General features: G+C 40.3%; 2 protein-coding genes across 2 annotated transcripts in view; one reads left to right on the plus strand and one right to left on the minus strand.

Annotated features, from left to right (window-relative positions):
• The window catches only part of ACSL5 (acyl-CoA synthetase long chain family member 5), a 34,954-nt gene extending 20,207 nt beyond the window's left edge, over positions 1-14,747 (plus strand). The window contains exons 12-20 of the mRNA XM_007941553.2: positions 271-405; positions 2,423-2,518; positions 4,636-4,708; positions 4,988-5,076; positions 5,356-5,472; positions 8,202-8,345; positions 13,403-13,504; positions 14,174-14,245; positions 14,607-14,747. Of these exons, the coding sequence (XP_007939744.1) occupies positions 271-405; positions 2,423-2,518; positions 4,636-4,708; positions 4,988-5,076; positions 5,356-5,472; positions 8,202-8,345; positions 13,403-13,504; positions 14,174-14,245; positions 14,607-14,747 (969 nt within the window). The remainder of the gene's footprint in view (positions 1-270; positions 406-2,422; positions 2,519-4,635; positions 4,709-4,987; positions 5,077-5,355; positions 5,473-8,201; positions 8,346-13,402; positions 13,505-14,173; positions 14,246-14,606) is intronic.
• A 2,151-nt stretch (positions 14,748-16,898) lies between these two features.
• Positions 16,899-26,998, minus strand: part of ZDHHC6 (zinc finger DHHC-type palmitoyltransferase 6) — a 12,836-nt gene continuing 2,736 nt past the window's right edge. The window contains exons 3-10 of the mRNA XM_007941556.2: positions 25,884-26,043; positions 24,108-24,269; positions 22,101-22,154; positions 19,962-20,129; positions 18,884-18,925; positions 18,112-18,257; positions 17,973-18,019; positions 16,899-17,002 (exon numbers count right to left, since the gene is read on the minus strand). Of these exons, the coding sequence (XP_007939747.1) occupies positions 16,899-17,002; positions 17,973-18,019; positions 18,112-18,257; positions 18,884-18,925; positions 19,962-20,129; positions 22,101-22,154; positions 24,108-24,269; positions 25,884-26,043 (883 nt within the window). The remainder of the gene's footprint in view (positions 17,003-17,972; positions 18,020-18,111; positions 18,258-18,883; positions 18,926-19,961; positions 20,130-22,100; positions 22,155-24,107; positions 24,270-25,883; positions 26,044-26,998) is intronic.

Consider the following 26,998-nt stretch of genomic DNA (forward strand, 5'->3'; position numbering starts at 1 on the left):
GCGGGATCGGGCAGTGTTTCGTTCTGCTGTGCATGGGGTCGCTATGAGTCGGAAATGACTCGACGGCACTTAACAACAACAACAACAACAACAACCTCCTGTCTTAGTGTGATTATAACTCACTGGGCTCACCATCATTCAGCAAACCAGTTTATAAGTGAGGGCCACTTCCTTATGAAGCTAGAAGACAGCATCTATTTTTCAGTAACTAGGTGGCCTTAGAGAGTATCTCTAATAGGTTTCCAACTAAGAGGTGCTATCACCCTGCAGGTACAAAATGAAGCCAAGACGCCCTTGAAGAAGTTCTTGTTAAACCTGGCTATTGCCTGTAAATTCAATGAAGTGAAAAAGGGCATCATAAGGAAGGACAGTATCTGGGACAAACTCATCTTTGCAAAGATTCAGGTAGGTTGGCTGGGCGCTGACCAGGGAGAACCAAATGTCTAGGCTCCCAACTGCCCCAGCATGCCTTCCTTTTCCTCGGATGGTTGAGTCTCTCTCTACCTGAAGATTCTTTTTTTTTTTTTTTTTTAATTGTGATTTGGGTGAAGATTTACAGAGCAAATTCACTCTCCATACAGCGGTTCACATATACTTTGTCTCATGACATCGACCACAGTTTACCATAATGCAACAGCTCCCCTCCCACCTCCTCCCCACAGTTACCTCTTCCCAGTGTCCATCCCTCCATGGGCTCCTGCCCCCTGAGCTGTCTCCCTGTGCATAAGCAACCCTTCTTTCTCTCATGATTGTTCTCTCCAAGGAGTGTATCTACCTGTGGTAAATGTTCAACTCACATGCCTGTCCCCTGTTTGGCTGGAAACCACAAGTGTGGGTTCAATTCCAGACCTGAAGGGCAGCTAGGGGCCATAGTCTCAGTGGTTCCACCAGGCTCTATTGGACCAGCAAACCTGGTCTCCCCCTTTTTTTCCTCCAATTATTTTGAGTTTTGTTCCACATTGTTCTCCCTCTCTATCAAGGATCTCCTACATAAATCCCCTTTCAAGTGGATGACAATGGTAGCAGCCGGGCACCATCTAGTTCTTCTAGTCTCATAGTAGTGCAGGCTGCACATCAGATGGTGTACCAGTCGCTAGGACTAATTCTTTCCATGAATTTTGGTTTTCTTCATTCTTCTTTGTTCTGAATAAGGAGAGACCCACTGTTGCATCTAGATGGCAGCTTGCTAGCTTTTAAGATCCCAGTTGCTACTCACCAAGGTAGGAGGTGGAACAATGTTTTGTGTAGTATGTTGTGCCAATTGAGCTTGATGTCCCCTGCGACTATGGTCCCAAGCCCACAGGATCAACTGCTCGGTCTCTCTGGGTAGCTGGCTGTGACCAAGCAGTGACCACAACCTTGCCCTTTGTCAGCTCTACTATACACCTGGGAATTCTGATCATTCATATAAACTTATAGGACCATTGTCTGCCAACCCTATATATGTACTTGGATACACTCCCCATTTCATAGACATACCTAATCGTTCAGCCTGTCCACCCATCTATCCATCCATATACCCATGTTTGCCTTCCTTGACAACACACTGGAGATTCTTTTAGACTTTCTGTGTCCACTCAGCTGTCTAAGATCCCACTTAGACAACTTTGCCACTAAAGGAACTTTGTCAAAAAGCAAACAAAACAAAAAAAAACCACTATTTTATTTCAGTTCCAGCACTATGTTTTATTCCTTTAGGTAGTTGGCTTCAAATGACTCCCCATGGGGATTATAAGTAACTTGAGGGGGCTGAGAATACAAATCATTTGAGGAACTTGTTTTTTAAAAAATGCTGGTTCCACTTCTGAGACTATGGCCCTTAGTTGCCCTTTAGGTCTGGAATTGAACACACACCTGTGGCTTCCAGCCAAACAATAGACAGGCATACTAGTTGAGCATTTACCTGAGGTAGATACACTCTTTGGAGAGAACAAACATGAGAGAAAGAAGGGCAGCTCAGGCACAGGGAGACAGCTCAGGGGGTAGGAGTGCATGGAGGGATGGACACTGGGAAGAGGTAACTACTGGGAGGAAGTGGGAGGAGAGATGTTGCATTGTGGTAAATTGTGGTCAATGTCATGAGGCAAAGCGCATGTGATCTGCTGTATGGAAAGTGTATTTGCTCTGTAAATTTTCACCCAAATCACAATAAAAATTAAAAAAAAAAAAAAATGCTGGTTCCAGCCCCAGGTATGGTGATGACAGTAATAGTTTGAGGAGTGGCTGGTGGGTTTGAACCGTCGGCCTTCTGCTTAGCAGTCAAATGCCTTAGGCACTACACCACCAGAGGTCCCATTCTATAATATCAGTCCCTTTTCTAAGTACTTTATGAATTAACTAATGCAATTCTTGGAACAATCCTGGGCTAGGCTACTTTTTCAGAGAGACTGGGTGTTAGCAGGTCTTTTGTGTCTATGAACAGGAGAGCCTGGGCGGGAAGGTGCGCATCATGGTCACCGGAGCTGCCCCCATCTCCTCTCCCATCTTGACTTTCCTCCGGGCAGCAATGGGATGTCCGGTAAGCCAAGCACCTTCTTTGAAGATACTTCATTTCACTTTTGCACAAGTAAAGGTCATTGTTTAAATAAAAATCAGAACACAGCTGAAAATTATCAAAGATGAAGTCACCCAAAATCTCAGAATCAAGAGAAAACGTTCTTCTAGTCACCTCTTATGTATCTGAGTATAGAAACATTTACACAGGTTCCCAGAATCTTGTGGAGTTGTTCTACTCTGCACACCTTGGGTCACCATGAGTCAGATCAACTCTATGGCAACCAAATAATAAATCTGGTTGGACTCTTAAGTTGCTTCCCATTTTTTCACTGTTAAAATCAATTAAGTGATAAGGTTACATGTGTATCTTTCAGAATTTATACATTATCACTTCAGGATAAATGCCTGCAAGCAGGGGTTATTAGGTCAAAGTAGATATTTTTTGTTTGTTTTTCACATGTTGATGTATATTATCAAACTCACTTCCAGAAAAATCTTGTCATTTTTTTATATGTGCCTGCAAATACTGCTTAAGGCGTTTGTGATAGACTTTGCCAGTCGTTTAAATGCTGCCAATCAGATATGTGATAAATGATATTGCAGTTTTGTTTATTTTATAAACACAAGTATCTTTTGGCACTTGTATTTCTTTCATGAATTACATTTTTTTTCCTTATAGAAAAATGGGCAAAAGATAATTTGATTCTTTCTCATATCATTTTCTAAGTGTTCATGTGGTAATAACAACAATGCGTTAGAAATATTTTTCTAATCTCATATTTTTGCCTTGTGTATTATTATATAAAAGCTTCAAATCTCTATGTAGTCAAGTTTATTCATCCTTTCTATTTATGAATTATTAATTGCTTAGACAGGACTTCCCAACTACTAATATTTCATAAGTCAATTTTTGCACACATTTTCTGGTAAGCTTGTGGTTCTGCATTTTGTCACAAGTCTCTGCTACGTCTGGAATTCAGGGCTTGAGTGTGGACTCTGCCCTTTTTTTTCTTTTTCCTTCTTCCAAATGGCTAACTAGTTTGTTCATTTGACCACCTGTATCCAGCATGAACAAAACAGACACACACTTGTCCTCATGAAAATGTTCCCATCTTATAACAACAATCAAAAAGGATTCTGAATTGACCTCAATTCACTCTTCCAAACTATCACCCCCTTGGCCACTCTCAATGCTTTCCTTTCCCTCCCACCTTAATCCAGTAGATTAGGAGGTTCTGTTTCCACCCCTTACTTCAGAATCATCTGCACTGAACTTTCCTCTCATTCTTTACCAATTTGGCCTGTCACAGGCCACAGCCAACAACTTCAGTAGCCTGTGAACTTGTTTCTTGCCCCCAGCCTCTCTCTGGTCAAAATTATCTTTTATACCAGTAGCTGGCAAACTGTGTTGTTGTGTTGTTATGTGCTGTCCAGTCAGACTCGACTCATAGTGACCCTTCCTTTGGGTTTCTGAGGCAGTGTCAGTATGGAAATAGATTGTCCCATCTTCCTTCCGAGGAGTGGCTGGTGGGTTTGAACCGCCAACCTTCTGGTTAGCAGTCAAGTGCCTTAGGCACTACGCTACCAGGGCTCTTAATCTGGCCTGCCACCTATTTTTAGAAATAAAATTGTATTGGCATATAGCCATAGCTGTTTGTGGTTGCTTTCATGCTACCATGCAAAGTTAAGTTGCTCAGACAGAAGCCAGATGGCTTACCAAGCTGAAAAATATTTACTATGTGGCCTTATACAAAAAAATATGCTGCCCTCTGCTCTATTCCACAGTTGCAGATATTGCCTGTTTTAATAAATAAACAAATAAATAAAAATACTACTTCCTTTCTTAAATCTCTTCATTGCTGAGATTAAAGCCCAATTGTCATTGGGTTTCACACCACTTAATGAATAACCCATATTTTCATATAAGTTTCTATACTTTGGTTTATTTATGACTCTTTTGAATTTTGAGTGAATGCCTAGTTATAAAGACTTAGCAACTTGGCATGAATTCAAGGTATTAGGACACTATGTGTCCTCTAACCCTCAGAAACCTTGCCTTCCTTGTGTCTTGGTCATAGAGTATGACCAATTAGTGCTTTATCTTGAGTATGACCCAAAGCCCTTCTTTGGTTTCTCCAGGTCTTTGAAGCTTATGGTCAAACTGAATGCACAGCTGGCTGTACCTTTACATCACCTGGGGACTGGACCTCAGGTAGGTCTTCCATATACTGAACAGGGGGTGCAGTGGTTGGGAGCAGGTTATAACTGAACATGAAAATATGAATCTAGATGGCCAGAATGCTCTCGATGAGCATAGCAAATGTCAGACTTGAGTTTTTGGTCCAGGCCTATGCATCTTGATGATCCCAGCACTGGTGCCAGGTGAGTTTTCAATCTATTCTCTTGGAGTCAGTCCATAAATATCTCAGAAGCATGCTTCCAATATCATCATTTGATGGTCACCCGGTTCATTCATTGTGGTGTTTTCTAGGTCATGTCGGAGCTCCCCTGGCTTGCAATCATGTGAAGCTGGAAGATGTTGCTGACATGAACTACTTTTCAGTGAACAGTGAAGGAGAGGTGGGTAGGTTGTGCTTTGTAGTCATGTCCAGACAACCATGGTGGGAATGTTAACAGCAGAAGGAGTACACTATTGTGAGCAGGCTTGGACTTCACTCCTTTGAGATCTCCAGCAAGGAATTAAACATCTCTGAGCTTCACTTTCTTGTCCCCTAAAATGGGACTAAAATCTCTCACACTGTAATGAAGACCAAAGAATGATTTAAGATGGAAGCTAGTGCTCATGCTGGGAGTAATAGTCTTTGCTATTGTCTCCACCTTGTACTGTCTGGTATGCAGATCTGCATCCGAGGCACCAACGTGTTCAGAGGATACCTGAAGGAACCTGAGAAGACAAAAGAAGCCCTGGACAAGGATGGCTGGCTTCACACAGGAGATATTGGCCGCTGGCTCCCAGTGGGTATTTAACCATCTTTTTATAGCAAGAAGGGCAGAAAAGTAAATAGGTTGATCATCTGAGGTAGCTGGGTGATTAAGCCTATGTCCTACCTGGTGTATGGCTTCCTCATACTATACAGAGAAGAACATACCATTGAAGAAGCTAGGCTGGGAGTTGGGAGATGTATGTTGTAGTCCCAGCTGTTCCACGGACAAACAACGTTGTTGTTGTTGTTGTGTACCATCGAGTCACACCTGACTCATAGTGACCCCTCCTTGGGTTTCTGAGGCAGTATCACTACGGAAGTAGGATTGCCCAACCTTCCTTCTGAGGAGTGGCTGGTGGGTTTGAACCGCCAGCCTTCTGGTTAGCAGTCAAGTGCCTTAGCCACTATGCTACCAGAGCTCCCGGACAAACAACGTAATTCTGGGAAAATAACAATGTGTGATTGAGATCTGCTCAGACTAGAGAGGCTCCCTGTCTCTAACCAAGAGAGTCTTTTTGCTATTTGGTCACTATGTTATAGAAGACAAGACATGAGCCAGTTGAAGTGTTTTCTTCTTATATTTATTCCCCAGAAAATATAATTCCAGCAGTACACAATGTTATTAGCACTGTTTTCAGAGCCAAACTGAAGGTAGGATCCTTTACTAAGTCGGAAAGTCGTGGCGCCAGGAGCAGATTACCCAAAAAGCAAGGCAAGCATGAACTTACCTGTGCTTACTTACTAATCTGTAGTGAACAATTAATTTCACATGAGTTTCACCACATCAGAGCTGTGGTGAAAAACATGTGAATATGTTAAACACAAGTAACCCTGTGCTTACCTTGTTTACTGGATACTCCATCCCTTTCAGGGATTATAAATTTGAAAAGGAGCTTTGATTCTATAGGAAGGTGCTGTGGGGTTGGGAGAGAGGCAGGTGCTAGCCATACCTAGAAGCAGAATCTTTGATGTGGTAAAAAAAATATGGAATTGTTCACTACAGATTAGTAAGTAAGCACAAACCCATGCTTACATTACTTATTGGGAATCCAACACTACCTGGAGCTCAGAGTTGGCATGGCTCTCTTAACAATGCAATAGATTTGCTCATAGCCAAGTGAAACTAGGTGATCATTCTAGGAAAAGGAGCACTGGTGGCACAGTGGTTAAAGTGTTCTGCTGCTATCCAAAAGGATAGTGTTTTGAGCCCACCAGCTACTCCATGGAGGAAAGATGTGGCAGTCTGCTCCTGTAAAGATTTACAGCCTTGGAAACCCTATGGGGCCATTCTACTCTGTCCTATAGGGTCACTATGAGTTGAAATAGACTCAGTGACAGTGAGTTTGGTTTGGTATGGTCTACGGGACATGGAGACATGGGCTGTACCATTCTGTTCTTCTTGTTTTTCTTATTTTTCTTGAGGCAGATATTGTGTTTTAATAACTTCATGAACCCACAACTATCTCCTTTTATGGGATTCAGAGGAATAAGTTTTTTCCTGATTAATTTATAGAGACATATCAAGCAAGTCGGCAGGATTTCTAAAAGAGGTGTTTGCAGAGGCTTGAGTTTGCCTCTCAGGAACCTTCCCAGACACTCTCTATAGAAGAAAAAATAAAACATTTTTAGCATAGGTTGCTGATAAACAATTAGCAATGGTCCCACCTGTTTTTCTAAGAAGAGAGGACATGGACATAATTTCATGGTAGTGATGGAGTCTTAGGATCCCTGATGGGGATTTTTCAAAACTCTCCCTCGAGGAAAGTTTTCTTTGTCTACTGTGTGCTGGGGGAGCAGGGATGTAACTAGCTCTTCAAACTCCTTTCTTGCTCAATACTCCTAAAGTTTAAGAGACATTCATGGAAATCTTTTTTCTTGTGAAACCTCCAAGAACGTTGTTTCTAATGATAAATTTCATAGATTTGGGTCCAGTGATACTTCAGTAAGATATGTTCTGCATGGGAATTGCCTGCTTTAGTAGGCCTATGATGTAGGCAATAGATGACAGTGAGTTGTAAAAGGCTGAGCTTATTATCACCTTCAGATAATTCTTGTAGGCTGAACTGAGGGCTAATTTCTTGAGTCAGCTTTGCTGATTATTCCAGAGTGTTTCAGCCTGTTGTCCTACTTAGCATGCAATCATGTGGGTTGCATTTGCCACCTGTCCCAATCCTACAATTCAAATCCCTAAGAACCTTAACTTCTCAGGCCAATTAGCTTAGAGAAATGAAGCTGTAAATGACCTCTGGTGTGTGGTCAGGGAGCCCTTCCCAGACTGGCTTCTTCCTAACAAGCACAATTGTTGACTTGCCTGATTAGCACAGTGAAGCTGTGTTAGCGTGCTCCCCGCTCTAAACAGAAGGAATATGTGAAAGGAAGTCAAGGAGGGGAGATCTAACCCATTCAAAAGTCTCTACAAAAGATAGCCAGTCTTTCTATTCCTGAGAGTCCTGCAGATGGAGCAATTGAAAATTAAGTTACTGGAAACTGAAAGCTGCAGGATTTCTTGCTTGGATGCGGCAACCCTGTGCAGAACCCCAGCAGGTCCTAGGAACTTTCTCTGAGGCCGCACATTGACTCTCCACATAGATATACAGTATAGACAGGTTCTTGCTACAAGCTGCTTCCCTCCCCTTCCCCAAAGCCAAGAAAGAGGAAAAAATGACTGAAAGTCTCTAGAGAAATCAAGTTGAAAGCAGGAAGATACCTGTGACCTCCCCACCCTCCCCAAGCACTGACACTTTTATTTGTACCATACAGAATGGGACTCTGAAGATCATTGACCGAAAAAAGAACATTTTTAAGCTGGCCCAAGGAGAATACATTGCTCCAGAGAAGATAGAAAATATCTACATCAGGAGTAGACCAGTGTCACAAATTTTTGTCCATGGAGAAAGCTTACGGGTAACATATCATTGTAACTGTAGCCATTTTCAGAAGCACACCAGGCTGATTCCTGTATAAGGTGGGTTCAGGAAGAGAAGAACTGAACTTACTAAAATTAAAGAAATGAAACTGCATTCCAAACCTCAAATAAGACAATATAAATGAAACAAACAAACAAAAATTCCCCCCAAACTATGATGCTATTGTTAGGTGTCATCAAGTCAGTTTCCACTCACAGTGACCCTATGTACAGCACAAAACAGGCCTGCACCAACCTCACAATCACTGCTATGCTGAGCCCATGTTGCAGCCACTATGAGAGACTCTGCAAACAAATCAGTAGAATTATCAAACAGCTATTCTAAAGGGTAGTTACTCATTATAAAAGAACCCAGTGTTGTACTTACTTTCCACTTCAACAGCAGTTCCTCTGGCACAACAAACAGTTTTTCTATTACATTGTTGTTACTAGTTGTCACTGAGTCTTCTCCTACTCATGACCCTACATACATCAGAACAAAACATTGTCCAGTCCCGTGCCATCTCCATGATCATTGGTATGTTTGAGTCCATTGTTTTGCTTTTGCTATGTCCCAAAGATTTTGGTATGTTGTCTTTTCATTCTTGTTTGACTCAAGGAATTTTTTAATTTCATTTTTTTATTTCTTCTGTTACCCAGTCGTTATTAAGGAGGGTGTTGTTCATTTTCCATGTGTTTTCTCTTTTTCTGTTGATCTTCCTATTTCATAGCATTGTGATCTGAGAAGATGCTTTGCAGTATTTCGATGTTTTTAAATTTATTGAGGCTTGCTTTATGGCCTAACATATGGTCTATCCTGGAGAATGTTCCATGCACACTGGAAAAGAATGTATATTGTGCTGTTGTTGGATGAAGTGCTCTGTAAATATCTATAAGGTCAAGTTGGTGGATTGTATTGTTCAGTTCTTCTTGTTTGTTGAGTTTCTTTCCAGTTGTTCTATTTTTCTTTGATAGTGGGGGTATTAAAAGTCTCCTACTATGACTGTGGAGTCACCTATTTGTCTTTTTAATTCTGTTAAAATCTGATTTGTGTATTTTGGGGCTCTTTCATTGGGTCCATAGATATTAATTATGGTTATGTCTTCTTGTTTGATTGATCTTTTAATCATTATATAATGTCCTTCCTTGTCTCTTATGGTGGTTTTTGTCTTAAAGTCAATTTTACCAGAAATTAATATTAACACTCCTGCTCTTTTTTGGTTGCTATTTGCTTGATATATCTTTTTCCAACCTTTAATTTTGTCATTCTCTAAGGTACATCTCGGGAGCTCTGGTAGCATAGTGGCTAAGGCACTTGACTGCTAACCAGAAGGCTGGCAGTTCAAACCCACCAGCCACTCCTCGGAAGGAAGGTTGGGCAATCCTACTTCCGTAGTGATACTGCCTCGGAAACCCAAGGAGGGGTCGCTATGAGTCGGGTCTGACTCGACGGCACATAACAACAACAACAACAAGATACATCTCTTGCTGACAGCATATTGATGGGTTATGTTTTCTTATCCAGTCTACAACTCTCCATCTCTTGAGTGGTGCATTTAATCCATTGACATTCAGTGTAATTATTGACAAGTATGAATTGGTTGCTGTCATTTTGATAGTTTTTTCATGGTGTTCCTGGTTTCTTTGTTCCATATAATTTTCTGTGCTGAGCTCATTTAGTCTATGAATTATGTTATCATTTCCTTTGTTGTTGTTTAGTATTTGCTAAATATTTGTTCTTGTCCTCTTTTTTATTGTGATGTGAAGGTTTATCATTTTTCTTTGAGGTTATCCTGTGATTTATAATTTTTTTCCAAAGTTTAGAACAGTCCATTCTATCTTGCAACTGTCTTGACTTCCTCACCATTTAGAAGTTCTGTAACTACACTTCTTTCCCTGTTTTTGGTTTGTAGTTGTCCTCATTTGCCAATTGATGTCTTTGGTTCCCTGTTTACAATCTTGTAGGCTTATTTTACTTTGGATGTGTCCATCACTGTGTTTTCTGGGTTAGGTCATTATGTATATTAACGATCAGTTGTTGTTTGCTATTATTGATTCTCTATTCAAAGGACTCCCTTTAGAATCTCTTGCAAGGTTGGTCTGGTTTTAACAAATTCCCTTAATTTCTGCTTACCTGGAATTCTCCTAACTTCACCATCATATTTGAGGGATAATTTTACCCAGTATATAATTCTTGGTTAGAAATTTTTGTCTTTCAGGGTTTTATATATACCATCCCATTGCCTTCTTGCCTGCATGGTTTCTGCTCAGATATCAGAGCTTAGTCTTATTGGTTGGCCTTTGTAGGTAACTTTTCATTTTTCCCATGCTGCTTTCAGGATTATTTCTTTGTCATTGGTTTTGGTGAATTTGATGATGATATGTCTTGGTGATTTTCTTTTGCGGTCTATCTTGTTTGGGGTTTGTTGGACTTCTTGAATTGATATATTCTCATCTTTCATCATGGAAGTTCTCTTCCAATAACTCTTGGACAGTTTTCTCAGTGGTTTTATTTTTCACTTCCTGTTCTGGAATTCCAATTACACGTAGGTTATTCCTTTTGATGGTATCCTATATGAACTTTAGGCTTTCTTCATTTTGTTTTGATCTTTTTTCTGACTGATCCCTTTCCAAAGAAGTATTCAAGTATTTGTCTTCAATCTCATTAATTCTGTCTTCCATCGATTCAATTCTACTCCCTTGCCCTTTTAATGTGTCATCTGTTTCTGAAAATTTAGTATTAATCTTCTAGATTTTTATCTGTAGATTTTGTATCATTTCTAATTTTTCATTTATTTTGTCATTTTATTCTTGTATTTTCTTCCAAAATTATTCTAGAGTTTTGTCTATGTTTTCCTTAATTTTGTCAGTGTTTTCCTTGATCTGTCTCTCAGTCTGCTGAAGGCAACTAAATATAATTCTTTTGAATTCCTTATTAGGGAGTTCCAATGTTGCTTCTTCCTCAAGGATGTGTTCTGGGTCTGTATCCTGGTTCCTTGTTTCTGTTTTATCTTGCTTCTTTGTGTGGGCCGTGATTTTCTGTTGTCTCTGAGACATTTAAACATTGTTGTATTTATATTTAATTGGTGATTGTATGTTCGAGTGATTCACCCAAGATTTTAATTTTTTTCTTTTTTGGATGTATGTGAGTAAACAGGGTATTGTGCTCCTCTATTTGCTAGCTGACAGCACTTATGACCTCACCACCTGTCTCCTAGTAGGTGTGATAGTGAATGAGAGTGGCTGCACAGGTGTCTATTAACTGCTTGTGAAGAGCAGTTAGTTAAGAGTGAGACAGGCTGTTATTTGTGGTCATGTCTCACTGGCCAGTTGGTGCAGAAGGAAGTGGTGGCTCTTATTCAGTAAGTGGAGCTGTAGAAGGTGTGGGTGTGGTTGGATCATATGGGTGCAGTTGCTGTCTCCCACTCAGACAAAAACAACAATAAGAAAACCATCAAAAAAAAGTAAACACAAGAGGACAAAAAACACCCACTGCATGAACACATAGGAACAATCACCAACAAGAGAAAAAAGAAAGAAAAAAAAAAGAAGGCAATACATGAGTGAAAAAATTTAAAGAAATACTTTAAAAAGCCAAAAGAAATATGAATAGAAAAAAAAGGGGGGGACTGCAATATCTGGGGAGGAGGGAATAAGAGAAATGAAGTAGAGTAGGAGAATAATGAAGAAAAAAATGGGAAAAACACAAAAAGAAAAACAAGGAATGGGGAGAACCACAAGAAAGAAAAATATGGCAACCAGGAAAAGGGAAGACACAAAAAGCCAAAAACTAGAACCTGGGAAGGGAAAAAGAAAGAATAGTAATAAAAAGGACAAAAAAAGAAAAAAAATAATAGTAATAATAATTAATCTGAGTAGGGCAGGACAGGGTACCCAGGCTCCATCTGAGCACACAGACTGGGATAGAATTCCTGCCAGCCCAGAAGGTGAGTGGGAGTGAGGGATGGCTGCACCTCCTTTTACCAAGAGGGTGTGGGGTATAAAAGTAACAAGGGGACTGTCACACCTTTCCAGTCGTTGGCATGTGGAATGTCCTTGTGGTTCCCAGCAAGTGGTCCCTATTCTTAAGTCCCTAGAATCTGAGAGAATGCTGTTGCTTTAAATATCCAAAATGATCCAACCACTTGTAAACATTCAAAATGGCTTCATCCTCCAGACAGCCAAAAATCCATGGCTCAGCCCATCTCCCTCTTCACTGCTTCCCTTTTTATTCACCAGCCACCAGTGCAGTCCTCTGTGCAACCCCTGGCTAGCAGACCTGATTTTTAGGCTAATTCTTAGGTCCTAACACTGCTTGGCAATATCCAAGCTGTCCGTGCTGACAAGATCACTAATAGTCCACAGCTCCACATCTTCTTTTTTGGTGTTTTCATGCAGATTATTCTACTAGTTAGAGTTTAGTCCACTTCTGTACCTGTCCTTTCAAAGCTCAGGGCTCCAGGATTATCTTCTGTATCTGTGTTAACTGGTTCCTCTTCTCTTTGTTGAAGAGGGTCTGTGTGTCTTTCTGTCTAGTCCACCATCTTACTGGACAGCCTATATCTGAGTCCATTTTTATGTCAATTGTGTCAATCCATCTCATCGAGGGTTTCCCTCATCTTCTCTCACCCTCTGCTTTACCAAACATGTTTGTATCATATACTAATTATATACTGAGCATATTATATGCTGAGTATTATTATATATATTCAATATTGAACTTAAATTTAGCTATTTTTGGAGGAGGATGGACAGACCAGAGATCCTTTAGTTAAAGGTTGGGCATCTTTTGAACCACATTCCAACAAAATATCTTTATAATGAGATGGTCATTGGGGATAATGGGATGAGAGTTCTTGGTGGCAGGGGTGGTGGTGGTGGTGGTGGTGGTGATGGTGGTTTAACTACATGGTGACAAGAGGACACAGTTTGTACTGAGTTTGAGGTCTTGGGGAATTATCTATTACAAAAGTCTCATCCCACTTTCCTTATCCCTGGGGTCGTCCCTATGCAAGCTCTTTCATGTGTCCTTGTACCTTCTGTTTCCTTTCCACAGTCATCCTTAGTAGGAATTGTGGTTCCCGACCCAGATGTGTTTCCCTCATTTGCAGCCAAACTTGGGATTAAGGGCTCCCTTGAAGAATTGTGCCAAAACGAAGTAAGTCTTATAAAGCTTTCTGCATCGCCCTCACCCTAAGCCCACTGTGGGAGAGGGGTGACCCCAACCAGCTGGCACTCATGGATCTCCAGGGCCCTCTGTCTGCAGGAGTCGCGTCTTCTTGCATCTGGGGCACATGGCTGCAGCCCAAATGGATTCACTAGCTCTATTAGACTGGGGGATAGGATCGAAAAAAAAAAAAAAAACCAAACTCACTGCCGTCAAGCAGATTCGATTCATAGTGATCCCTTCCCTTGGGTTTTTGAGGTATTATCTCTACAGTAGGTTGTCCAATCTTCCTTCTGGGAGTGATTGGTGGGTTTGAACTGCCAGCCTTCTGGTTAGCAGTCAAATGCCTTAGGCACTATGCCACCAGAGCTCCTTCCTGGGAGATAGGATATAGGATTTAAAAAAATAACTTTGGTCTTTTTATAGTAATGTTCATTGTAAAAAATAAATAAATTAGAAAATAATAGAATTAAAAATGCCATCCAATCCATTACCATTTAGATTTGCTGTTTCTTCTCATTTTCTGGATCACTATTCGGCTTCTAATGTGCCTGTATGTACTTTCACATCCAGCTTTTCATATGAACTTTTCTAGACATTTTGAGTTGGGTCATGCCTAGCCTTTCAATCAGGCTCCTTTTCACTGTTTTGTATCCATAGATAGTGAAGGAAGCTGTTTTAGAAGACTTGCAGAAAACTGGGAAAGAAGGTGGCCTTAAATCCTTCGAACAAGTATGTACTGATGTGGTCCTGGTCTCTAAGTCATACTAGAAGTTTTAAGGTATAAGTCTGTACTTTGAATGGAGTTGATTTTAGATTTTGTACCACTAACCAATGGGACAATTGCAGTGACTTTCTGTAGTTATTTGTATCCCTTTATGGTCTTTATTATTCACTCTCCTTACTCATTTCTTCCCCAAATTCAAGTGGGTGAGGATGGACATGTGTCATTGTTACTACCCTCCCACTCCTTCAGCCCCACTTCTAAAATGTTAATATTCTCTAACTGAAGTTCTTCCCATAGCACTCTGAGGTCACTGCAGGAAAGTCCAAATCACCACTAACCATGGTGTGTGACCATCTTCTCTTCCAGGTCAAGAAAATCTTTCTTCATTCAGAACCATTTTCCATTGAAAATGGACTCTTGACACCAACATTGAAAGCAAAGCGGGGAGAACTTTCCAAATACTTCCGAGTGCAGATCAATAGCCTGTATGAGACCATCCAGGAGTAGATTAAGGTATTTATAGCCGGAAGGGGCTCAGAGGCTGCTTGCCTGCCTTGTGGGGATATGGCTTAAAAAAGTACTTTCATTTTTTTGTCTTTTGCCCTATCTGTTGTTTTTATTTGTTACACTATGAAACCATGTTTGACGTTTTTAATGTTAAGTGAGAGACTTATAATGTAGAAACTTAGCCTGAATTAAATAACTCCTGCCTCTCAGTTTACATTTTGCTGGTATTAAGGATTCAGGGTTACTTTTATCAACCTGCCTCTCTTCCAGGTCCCTTTTTGTATTCATGTCCCTTCCTCACCATCTCCAACCAATGCAGTTTATGTGACCACTACTTAAAGGCCAAAGAGACCCTTCTGTGACTTCTTCCTTGTTTTGCAGTACACTTGCCAATAGTCCCAATGTTTAGGTCTTGTAATGCTCAAAGTAGGAGACCCTGACGTTCTGGAAAGCTGTTTATGATTCATAGGATTTCTTGCTACTCTACAAAACCACCAAGATTTTGAGTCTTAACAATGAATCCCGACAAATTTCTTCTGTGTACACTAAAGTCTGCATACAGAGGGGGAACATTTTGAGCATACTGAACATTGCTTAAATTTACTAGTTTCTCTAACTTGGAAATATTGAAAATTGGGCCTATGACTTTTTGTCCAAAAAAGAATGATTACATTTGAAAACGTTCTTCTTAAAGTGTTATCTTCAGTCACGCCTGGTGACTCAATCTGTTCCTTACAGTTTGCTGCAGAGCTGGAAGCTATGGGGAAAGAGTTTATACCAAGTGCACTTTTCCAGTGAATGAAACAAGCACTGACTCTCAACTTCCTGAACTGGGAACAAAAACCTGGGAGCAAGCATGGCGCCTGCACAACAGGCTTCTCTTCTGTGAAGGAACCAATTGATCTGAGCTACCCTCTGGAACCTGGTTCTGGCTATACCCTACCCCCAGTTAACATGCGTTGCTTCTACTTGTAAATGTAAAGTCTTTAAAATAAACTATTACAGATACTTACACTGTGGTGTTTGTTTCCTCATGGACCATCATGAGAATGAGGATCATTTAACAATCAAGTAAACTAGCAGTTCTCAAACTTGGGTGTACACTGGAATTACCTGACATTTAAAAAATATTGCTGCCTGGATCCTACCCTGAGGGATTCTGAATTCTACTCATGTTCAGACAATCTCGATTATAAGTATCCAAGTCCACCACTTTGGATTCTATCACTCCCACAAGCTCCAGTTTTTGATATATTCAAGTTTACATGAGCAACGTAATTCACTAGATTGAAAGTCTCTTAGAACTTGTGACCTCAGAATACCATCCATACTCATTGCCTTCAAGTGGACTCCAACTCACAGCAACCCCACGTAACAGAGCAGGACAGCTCCACAGGGTTTGCTGGGCTGTAATCTTTACGGAAGCAGATCACCACCACTTTCTCCTGTGGAGCAGCTGGGGGGTTCAAACCACTGACCTCTCAGTTAGTAGCTGCGTACTTAACCACTGTGCCTACAGGTGCTTCATATATTGAGGTGAATAGGTATGTCTTAAGACTCATGAGTCAAGATGTCAATTTGTCACAGGGCTGCAGAGCAGTCATCTTTCTGTAAAGAACAAATACAAAGCCTCTTTCATCAGCAAAAGAAAAATGCTTTATGTAAAAACCATGATTTGTAGAGAACAGTCATCGATCTTTATTTGACAAAATCTGCATTATTAAAAGGTAACAAAATCTGAGCATATATTGAATCTGACAACTTAAATTCTAGTATCTAGAATATTACCTAAGAAACATCAATAGAGGAGAAAACAGAATAAAAGCATCACATGCAGGTGCTTTGGAAAAGGGGGCACTGTGTCTGCAGGTGAGGTCCATAGTGTGCATAAAAAAACCCCTAGAGAAATGCCATTAACTTCCTTGGGTGAAGTGCTTTCCCTTTTGTGGGGAGAGGGGTAGGAATCCAAAGGCATATGCAGAATGGCTTCTCCATTTCCAAGTGGTAAGAGGAATACTGCAATCATGGCATTGGGCACCTCAGAGGAAAGGACACCGGAACCAGAGTCGGCTCCTTGCATAATTCTTTAGTCGTATGTACAGTTTTCAAGTACTGGACGGGGCTTACAGAAGCATTTCACTCTAACAGTGGTTATCTATTTTTCTTCTCACTCTCTGGGGCTTGATCCATTTCAGCATCACAGGGACACTTTTCCACACAGTTTCTAGGGAACCATCCCCTTATTCTTGAAACACCTGAGAGAAAAAATGAGATTGATGTACAACAGTTAAATGCACAGCTGTGATGTTACTGGGGCTGAAGTTCTATTACTTCAAATTAATACAATTCTAGACTGTTTTTTTCTTTACTGTCTCTTTTAAGCACAGCCAGAGGGGAAAAAATGTATGGTTCTTAAATGTTTGTAACAAGCTAAAAAAATGGATACTTCTTCAATTCCATAATGTGGGAAAGGGGCTAATGTGACTTGGGATTGGCCCTATGTAGAGATGATAGGAACTTTATATGAGTATTCACTCCTGTGTGTGCTTGTCAAAGGGGGCTTGGCGGTATGTCAGCCCATTTCAACTGTTCCTGGGGAACATCTCCCTGAAGCTTTTGTGAATGTTCTCTTAAAACAGTTTCTAACACATGAATTTCTAGACCAAGATTGCCTAAACTATAATATGGGGTTAACTTATGATTAACTCGATGTATTTTTTAAAGAGCACCTTAAAAAAGGAACAATTCTAAAATAAAAAATCAAAGGCAAAGTTTCAATCCACTGGTTTTTATAATACTTTCAGAGGGTCATTCACACCAAAGGAGAGTGGTACAGCACTGGGGGTGAGAACCTAGGCTTGGGCCAGGCTGTCTGCTGGGAGTTCTGGTTCCATCTCTTTGTAGTGAGGCCCTTGGGCCTGCCGCTCAGCCTCTCTGCACTTCAGCTCTCTCACCAGGACAATGGAAATGACAGCAGTGAGCTCGGAGGGCTCCTGTGGCCTTCAATACTTACATAAATGCCTGCCCCGTACTAAGTATGAGCTCCAGTGTCAGCTACCATTGCAAAGGCCTGATAAATACAAATTCTATGGAGAAATACATGAGCTGGTTCTTGTTTCTTTATGACAGGTCTCTAATATATTTGACATGTGCTGTGCACAAAAGTGGTTCTTGTAGAATATGGAATTGCTAGCAATCCTGCCTTTTAAGAATCCATTTCCGTACCTTCTATAAAAGAATCGTCAAGAATCTTGTCTCCATACAACCAGTATCTGAAATATTTAAAAGATTAAAAATAAATTATTTTCAGGCTAAAAGCCAGTTTTGTCATTAAAGAAGAAATTCAGTACTTCGTATCACTTACCGTAAGCCTCTTGTGGCTAAAATGAACTCCCCCTTCCGTAGCCTTATTCGAGGTTCTTCAGTGCAGGGGCTTGTAAACAAAGTTTTGATGCCTTTACTCAAAGGACAGCAGGCTCCACTATAATCTTCTATGACTTTATAGCGAACCTGTTGTTAGTGATCAGAAGATCAATTTGGGCATTCACTCGTAGTATGTGAGTTTTACATTTTAAATTAAATTTTTAAAGGTAGGTCCACAGCATCCACTGATGTGTCTGCTTCCTTTCTAGTTCCCTTAGGGGAGGCTGTTTCCTGTTCTCAGAACAGGGCTGCCCAACAGAACCTTCTACAGAGATGGATGTGCTCTGTGTTGGTGCTATCCTATGTGGTAACCACGAGACACAAGTGGTCCCTGAGCACTTGACATGTGGTTACTGCAACTGAGCAACTGCAGCTTTAATTTTACTGGATTTATAATAAATTCAAATGTAAAAGTGGCCATCCTATTGGACACTAAGAGTTGTAGAAGATGAGTTTCATACTAACTCTGTATTGTGGATAATTATTTTCCAACGGGGACAATATAAACTGACAAAATGCTCCCTGAATCTCCAGTCCCAACTATTTAAATGAAAACAAAAGTGAAGTGAATTGCAACATTTATATAAACATGCGTTAGACATTACTTAATAAAAGCCAACAATTTGTTTCTATTGCAAGGCAATTAGAAAATCTAAACTGGAGAGCCTGACAAAAGAAAAATGAAAGTACCATCATTGTGAAAGAACACTTACACTTCGGACTCTCTTGTCTGCTTTTTGTTTCAACTGTTCTATCTGTTTGGAAGATATAAAAAGAACAACCAAGTCAATTATTTCACTCTTGAAAAAAACAGGCTTTCCTCATGGACTAGCCGGGTGACAAGACAAACTCCACATTTCCTAGCATTTCAAATTGCTGATAACTAACGGGCACACGTTTCTCAGCAGAGAGGAGGGCCTCTGCCTAAGAATCAGAGCTGAGAGTGGCGCTTTCCTCTCAGCTTCCACTCTCTAATGACTCCTCTGTATTAGGAGCCCCCACTGTGGCCTGGGATCAGGGAGACATGCTCGGCCCTCGTGCAGCTTCTAGCCTAGGAGCAAAGGCAAAGACCCTGGGATTCAGACCAGTTCCTTAGAGACAGGGCAGACCAACTGAAAACTTGTTAAAAACGACTCTTAACTAAAAGTCATCATTCAATTCACTTTTCCATTTATTCAGCAACTAATTTATCAAAGATAGTACTACATTAGATACAGTAGGGAAAATAAGGATATCACATGGTTCCTGTTCTAGAACCTTGTCATGAAAGATATGCTGTGAGAATCACATACAAACATGAGACTGCATGAAGTGATTAAGTGGCCAACCCAGCTGAGTTGAGTGGGTCGGCTGCACTTAATAAAAGAGGTGGGACTGGAACTGGTGCTAACAATTTCAGACAAAGTAGAGGTCGTACGAGGTAGAGAAAACAGGGTGGATAATGTCATGTGGCAGGAATAACAGGTGTTCCCATGACAATGAGTGTGCCATACACCCGTCTGATTAGAAAGGATGATGCCTATTGAAAAATAAGCTGTAAGGGAGTTTCAGGCCACATTTGTAAAATGAAGTTAAGGAATCCAGACTTCATTTCACAGGTATGGAGAGTTAAGGAGCGATTTAAATAAAGGGAGCAACGTGATACAAGGACTGGCTTAGGTTATCAGATTTATTCTGTCATCTTGAAAATTTTTTTATTACATGTTTTACCAGAAAATGTCATCTGGACATGCCAGGAGCTACAGGTGGAAAGGGAGGAAAAATGAAGACGGAGCTGAAAAGAATACTCACTGTTAAGCTGTACTGATGACAGCGTTCTCTTACTGGCCACTCCAGTCCATCTCCTTCAGGCACCCCTGACCATGTGAATACCTGTTTAAAGTTCTTCCACCTGCTTCCCAAATCATAAGGAAAAACAAAGACTTCATCCAGTTGATAGTACTGAATTCGATCTCTAGCCTGTGGACAACAGAGATAGAAGATGGCAAATGCCGTGGTCTTAAGTGACTTGCATCATCCAGAAAATGTCTGACAGGGCATGTTTAGGAATGAACATTCCAGAATTCTTATAAAAACTGCTAACTCTACTCCACGGATAAAAACAATCCTTGATGCTCTCGGGTATTCAGCAGCACAAGAGTCCGGTTCAAAGAAGGGATGTTGGAAATAAGCAGATTTACGAGAAAGCCAAGGTGTATCTAGCCGGGAACTGCTTCCCGGGGGGCACTTGAAGGTACTGGTTACATGCTAGGTAGCAAGGACACATGGGGAACAGCCAGGAGAGGTGTGAAAGCACAGTCACTGCTTTATAGAAAAGATTTTTTAGCAGGTATGTTTAGGAGACTTTTTAGAGAAAAAAAAAATCACCACACATGTATATATACTCATTCATATGTGCACTTACTTGTACACATTATACATATAGTTAAATATTCAGGCTGCATAAATTATACCTGTTGTTGTTGTTGTTATGTGCCCTCGAGTCAGCCCTGACTCACAGCGACCCCTCCTTGGGTTTCCGAGGCAGTATCACTACGGAAGTAGGATTGCCCAACCTTCCTTCCGAGGAGTGGCTAGTGGGTTTGAACCGCCAGCCGTCTGGTTAGCAGTCAAGTGCCTTAGCCACTACGCTACCAGATTATACCTAGGCGTTAAAATTGTTACCTAGTTAACTCATGGAAATAAACTGGCTTCAAATTTCTTAAGTTCTGCTGACATCTAGTGGTATAAACACACATTATGTATTTCTACAAAACATGTTACAAATCTAGTTGAAATCTGTTGTAAAAATCTTTAGTGTCTAATAATTTCTATAAATTTAATATGACCATTTATTTGAATTTCTTTACTTAGTAACAATGCTAAATTTAAAATAACTTCTAGATTTCACATGGCATTTTACAGTCGTGCTCTTCAGCAAAACAAAAATGTTAATCTAATGTCAATATTTTATGCTAATTAGAAATGATACATTGAAATATTTTATTATCAGGGGACAATATTTTGGGGAAAGTTTCCTACAATTATTTATAAAGTGATATTAACTGTAAAAAGAATTGACAAGCTGTAACATGTATGAATCTATTAAACTGTGTAACTCCATACCCACACCCAGAGTGAAGGTTACTTTCTTTTCACATTTCATAAAACAAAAAGCTTCAGAGTCTTCATAATAGAGTAAGCGTCTCAGAGAACAGAGATCCAGGCTATTAGAATGGGAAACTGGTGAGGGTGAAAGTAGTTTATAAAAACAACATAGTCTTTGCCTAAGAGGAGACTCTGAAGCTGGGAGGATTCTGTCAATATTATGTGGTAAGTATTGACAGAATAAGTATAAGAGGTGACAATGTGCAGAGGGTGCTATGGGAGGGAAAAAGGGAATAGCAGTACTTAACCTAGCCTAAGGAAGGTCAAGGAAGGCTCCTTGGAAGAAATGATACCAAAACTAAGTCCCGAGGGACAAGAAATTAGGCAAAAAGAGAGTCTTCTAGATAGAGGGAACAACATGTGCAAAGATACAACAGTATAAAATGTACAAACTAGGAGCAGTTTGGTATTACTCAGTGGAGGCTGTGAGGTCTACAACAGGCTCAGTGTGATAAGCCTTATCTGATGTCTCAAGTACTAAGAAAAACTTAGTACTTTACTGATGGTAGAAAGGATGAAAGTTCCTTTCCCAAGGGGCCACCGCATCGTGCAGGCTGAGAGAGATGGTTTAATATGTAGTTTAACCTCTTGAGCAACACAGGCTGTATGAGAAGCATTATTTCTGCAGCAGTTATGTTAAACTGGGCATGACGCAAAATGTGGCAAATAACTTAAGGAAGGCATTTGGTAGCCAAGTTTTCACTTTGGGACATTATTAGTGAATCTGATCCGTTAATTAATTGATACTATGTTCATACTGAGGAACAAATGATTAAAATTTACCTTCTCTTCAATCCATGATTCAATAGAAGTTTTGTTTCTGAGAATTATTTTCATCTGGAAATTAAATGATAGAAAAATTTTTAAATGTGGCTTCAGTTCGTTAAACATTATCATTTTCATAATAACCCAAGACAGAGTTTTTGTTGCTCCATTCCATAATTAAGACGTAACAGAGGCTTAGTAACCTAGCTAGAAAGTAGTGAAGCTGGGATACAAACTCAGGCCCATCTAAGGCTTGCTCTTCCCCACAATGCCTCTGCAGAATAGCGATTACACCATCCACAAACAAATCAGAATCTACTACTTGAATCAAAATGCATGTTTCAAATAATATTTCTGAACCATTTTCTGACAACAGTAATAAAACAATGATATAATTAGTATTTACTGTGTTTTGCTATTAAAACCTCTCTATTTTTAATTAACCTTCAGTTTATGACTTATCTATTACAAAGAGCAGTGACTCATTCCAATCAACCTAGATATTCTAGGCACTGCCTGTTTGCCTTCAATAGTAAACTGTATTCATTTGCATTCAACTATTCAATGTTTCAAGTAATTTTTACTTATGTAGACCCTTATACCACAGGATCTTAGTTTATTTCTAATATAATTCTTAATTATAGGCACAGGGAAAAAGTTCTTTAAGAATTCATTCCCAGACTAGTAGAAAACATAAACCTAACTCAAACCAGCTTATTTTAAAATGAAGAGTTCAGAAAGTGCTGGGTGCTACAGCCCACCATTCTTAACTCTGAGTGTACTGCATTTCCTTGACGTGTGGCTACGCCGTCATAGAGACAGGGTGAGACAGTGAAAGCAGCCCTGGACTAGGAGTCCTCTTCATAGTCCAAAGGCCTAGCGCTCTGCCTGGCCCACAGCAGGCCTTCAAGGAATGATGACAGAAATTGAGAGAAAAAATGAATCAAAAGGATAAGAATGGTCCCTTCAGAGGTATCTTCTTTCCTTTTGTTCTCATAGTACTTTACAACACCCCCATAATATAGAAAGAGCCCTGGTGGTACAGTGGTTAAATGCTCAGCTGTGAACTGAAAGGTCAAACCCACCAACCCCTCTGCGGGAGAGAGACAAGGCAGTCTGCTCCTTAACGATTTACAGAGTTGGGAACTCTATGGGATAGTCTCCTCTGTCCTAGGGTTGCTATTAGTCAGAACTCTGCTAAAAGGCAATGGATACCTGTATCCATTTACTACTAATTATGAGTTACCTCAGGGCAAGAACCTCTTCATTTTCATTATTGTAGCCTCAGGAAATAGTAATTCATCCCATTGAAATAGCACCTTTGTGGTAGGATTGTTGTGGAGATTAAATGAGCTAATACATGACAAGCATCTAAAATAGTGCCTTGCACATAAGTACTCAATAATAATAATAATAATAATTGATAGCTGAATACATAAATGTGTCACCTTGGGTAAGTCACTTAACCTTTCTGAGAAGTGATTGCCCCTAAGTAGGAAGGGAAAACAATCATAGGCCTTTACCAATCTCTTTTGGGGGTTGATGTGAAGATCAAGAGAAATGGTGAACATGGGACAAGCATTCTCAATTATAAAGTACTACCAAAAAACCCAAACTCATCACCGTCGAGTTGGATGGACTCATAGCGACCCCTCCTTGGGTTTGTGAGGCAATATCACTATGGAAGCAGATTGCCCAGTCTTCCTTCTGAGGAGTGGCGGTGGGTTTGAACCACCAGCCTTCTGGTTAGCAGTCAAATGCCTTAGGAACTACGCCACCAGAGCTATAAAGTACTAGATAAGTGTAAAGTAACAATTTAAAATTAAATCAATTAACTAGAAATTCTGGCAAATTAATCCAATTATCTGACTAGCATAAAGAAGACTGAATTAATTACGTAGACAGAACAAACACACATAATTTCCACTTCACACTGAACACTTAAATAGACTCTTTGTCTCTTTCTTTTTACAATCAGCCCCAGTAACTTAACAGCTTTTAGCCAGAGGTAACTGAGAAACTTACCTGAATAAAAAACAGCATGCCCACAGCGATGGTTGTTCCTATAGCTAATCCCAAGGCAAACAAGGTGGCAGCAAATGCAGCTAATCCAAAAGGAACAATGGGAAGAGGGTCTCTCCGGGCTGCACTCATGTCAATCCTTACCGTGTTCCACCCAAAGGAGAGCTGTAAACACAACACCACAAATGAAACACTTGGTGGTGGTAACCTTCACTCTACTGAATGTTTAAAACAGAGTTGGCCAGAAAAACGATGACCACCTGACACCATGGCCAAAGCTCGTGCAGCCAACAGGGCTGGTTCTAGGGAACACGGCACTTGTGCTCCCACTGATGGGCATCAGTCTGAGTCCCCTCAAATGTTAACCTTGTTTTTCCTTCTCTCAGAAAGGGTCAGGCAGGCCCCCCACATTAACATTTGTAAGAACAGTACACAGTGTTGCTACCACTCCAGACTGGTAGCTCCCATCTTCTCCTTGCTTCTCTACATTTACTGCATTCTCCCACAGCTACGAATGTAGCCTAGGATTCAGGTGTTTCTCCTCTCATGTTCCACAACCAGAAGCTAAGAAGTGGCAGAATGAGGGCCAGGAGGGACTTTACATGTGTATTGTCTAGACTGCATAATGTTTTGAAATAGTTAAGAGTTGATGCCAACATTTAAAAATCTGGAAATTTCACATAAACACCCAGATTTTTAGATTTTTTTTGAAAAATTAGCATCACTGGGCCAATGCATTTTCTTAAAGAACACCAAACACCAAAACCTGGCTAAAGGTGTCACCCCTCTGAAGAATGTGTGTGTGCTCATCATAGTTCCATTATGTCTACATCCTTTATTTATCTTTTAGGCTTCTTTAGGGACTTGAATGTGTGACCTTTGAACTTTACCTCATGACCACTTGCCCTTAAGTCAACTCAATCTCCTGCTGATTTAATCTGTTTACATTCTAAAGTAAGGACCTGTCCCACAGTCACCCTCCAGGTTACAGAGTTAGACATGAACAAACAGAACTACAACTGGCCACATGACATGGATGGGGAGAGAAAGCACTGATACTGTCACCGTCATCATCTTTTTTTGTTTTTTGTTTTTTGCTCTAACTATTCTTACCACAATTACTAGGTTTGAAATCTAATAAATTATATATAATTGTATATATAACAGACTATACATACATGTCTCTCTAGATGTGAATATATTTATATTATAAAATACATATATTATAACATATATAATACATATATTATAATATATGTATTAAATAACATAGAACATTATACATCATATATAATAAAACCCACCAGCCACTCCTCGGAAGGAAGGTTGGGCAATCTACTTCCATAGTGATGCCGCTTTGGAAACCCAAGAAGGGGTCGTCGCCATGAGTCGGCTCCGACTCCACGGCAGTGAGTTTGGTTTGGTTGGATATATATTATATACATATAATCAGTACTAAAATAATTTCTTAACTTCAACTCTTGTACATAAGGTGAGTTTCCAAAAATATTGCTGTTGAGCTGATTTCAACTCATGGAGACCTCATATGTGTCAGAGTAGAAACGTGCTCCACTGGGTAAGATTCCAGAGCAAAAATCTTTCCTCACCGTAAAGATTAAGTTTTAAAGCTTTTTATGAAGGAACCACATAGAGATAAAGCAAAGTTCTCTTTCCCCACCTAAATCACACAGAGTATTTCCAAAAGGAATTTTATAAACAATCTTGGTAACTAGCAGTTAATCTGGCATGGATAATTTTATAACAAGTATTTTCACTTACCCGATTATAAAGCTGTGTGTACATAGTCATAACGAAAATCAAAGCAGCATGAATACAACCCAGTGGTGCTAAAAGGAGAAAAAGTGTGAATGAAGCATGATTTTGGTGGCCACAACAGTTGTTGATCCAAGGACAGTGATGGTCCATCTTCATCACACACCTAACAAGTAAAATTTAGAGAAAACATGAGAGCCGATTCCTGTCTACTGTAAACAACTTTGTTCTTCCAAACATCAAGCAAATAGGAACCAATGTGTCACAGAGGAGTGAAGTATCTTTTTAAAAAATTATGAACAGTGGCTTCTTTTAAGTTCTAAACAGCACAAGAAAGGGTGGGCTTTGAAACAGTTGTTTTTTTTTAAAATTGTGATTTAGGTGAAGATTTACAGAGCAAATTCACTTTCCATACAGCAGTTCACCTACACTGTCTCAAGACATTGACCACAGTTTACCACAATGCAACAGCTCCCCTCCCACTTCCTCTCCATAGTTACCTCTTCCCAGTGTCCATCTCTCCATGCACCCCTGCCCCCTGAGCTGTCTCCCTGTGCATAAGCAGCCCTTCTTTCTCCCATGATTGTTCTCTCCAGGGAGTGCATCTACCTGAGGTAAATGTTGAAATAGCTTTTGAGGACACCTGCTGCAAGCGGCCTTGTTTTAAAAAGTCAGGAGGGTTGTTATAAAGGCAGGAGAGCGGCTCCTGGTTTTGCTAGCTCTGAAAGTCAGTGACTGGAGTGGAGGACAACAGACTTAAGAAAATCGCTCATAAATCGTCACTCGCTGATGGGCTCAAACAGAAGCTTATAACTTCCTTCCTTGCTGTTTTCACAGCCAGCTTTAAATGTGGAATCTTTGGGCTTAGCAACCTAACTCAGGAATGTTATAGGTGACATAATAACAAACTTTTACCATGTTGCCTTTCCTTATTGTTACTAGAAGACACCTTTCTGGTCTCAACTCAAACTTTACTTGCCTCCAATGTTGTTGTTGTTGTTATGTGCCGTCGAGTTGGACCCGACTCATAGCGAACCCTCCTTGGGTTTCCAAGGCAAAGGTTGGGCAATCCTACTTCCGTAGTGATACTGCCTCGGAAACCCAAGGAGGGGTCGCTATGA

The sequence above is a fragment of the Orycteropus afer genome, unplaced genomic scaffold, assembly GCF_000298275.1.
Source record: "Orycteropus afer afer isolate SDZICR_OR568_19922 unplaced genomic scaffold, OryAfe1.0 scaffold00082, whole genome shotgun sequence".
In the NCBI taxonomy this organism is placed as follows: Eukaryota; Metazoa; Chordata; class Mammalia; order Tubulidentata; family Orycteropodidae; genus Orycteropus; species Orycteropus afer.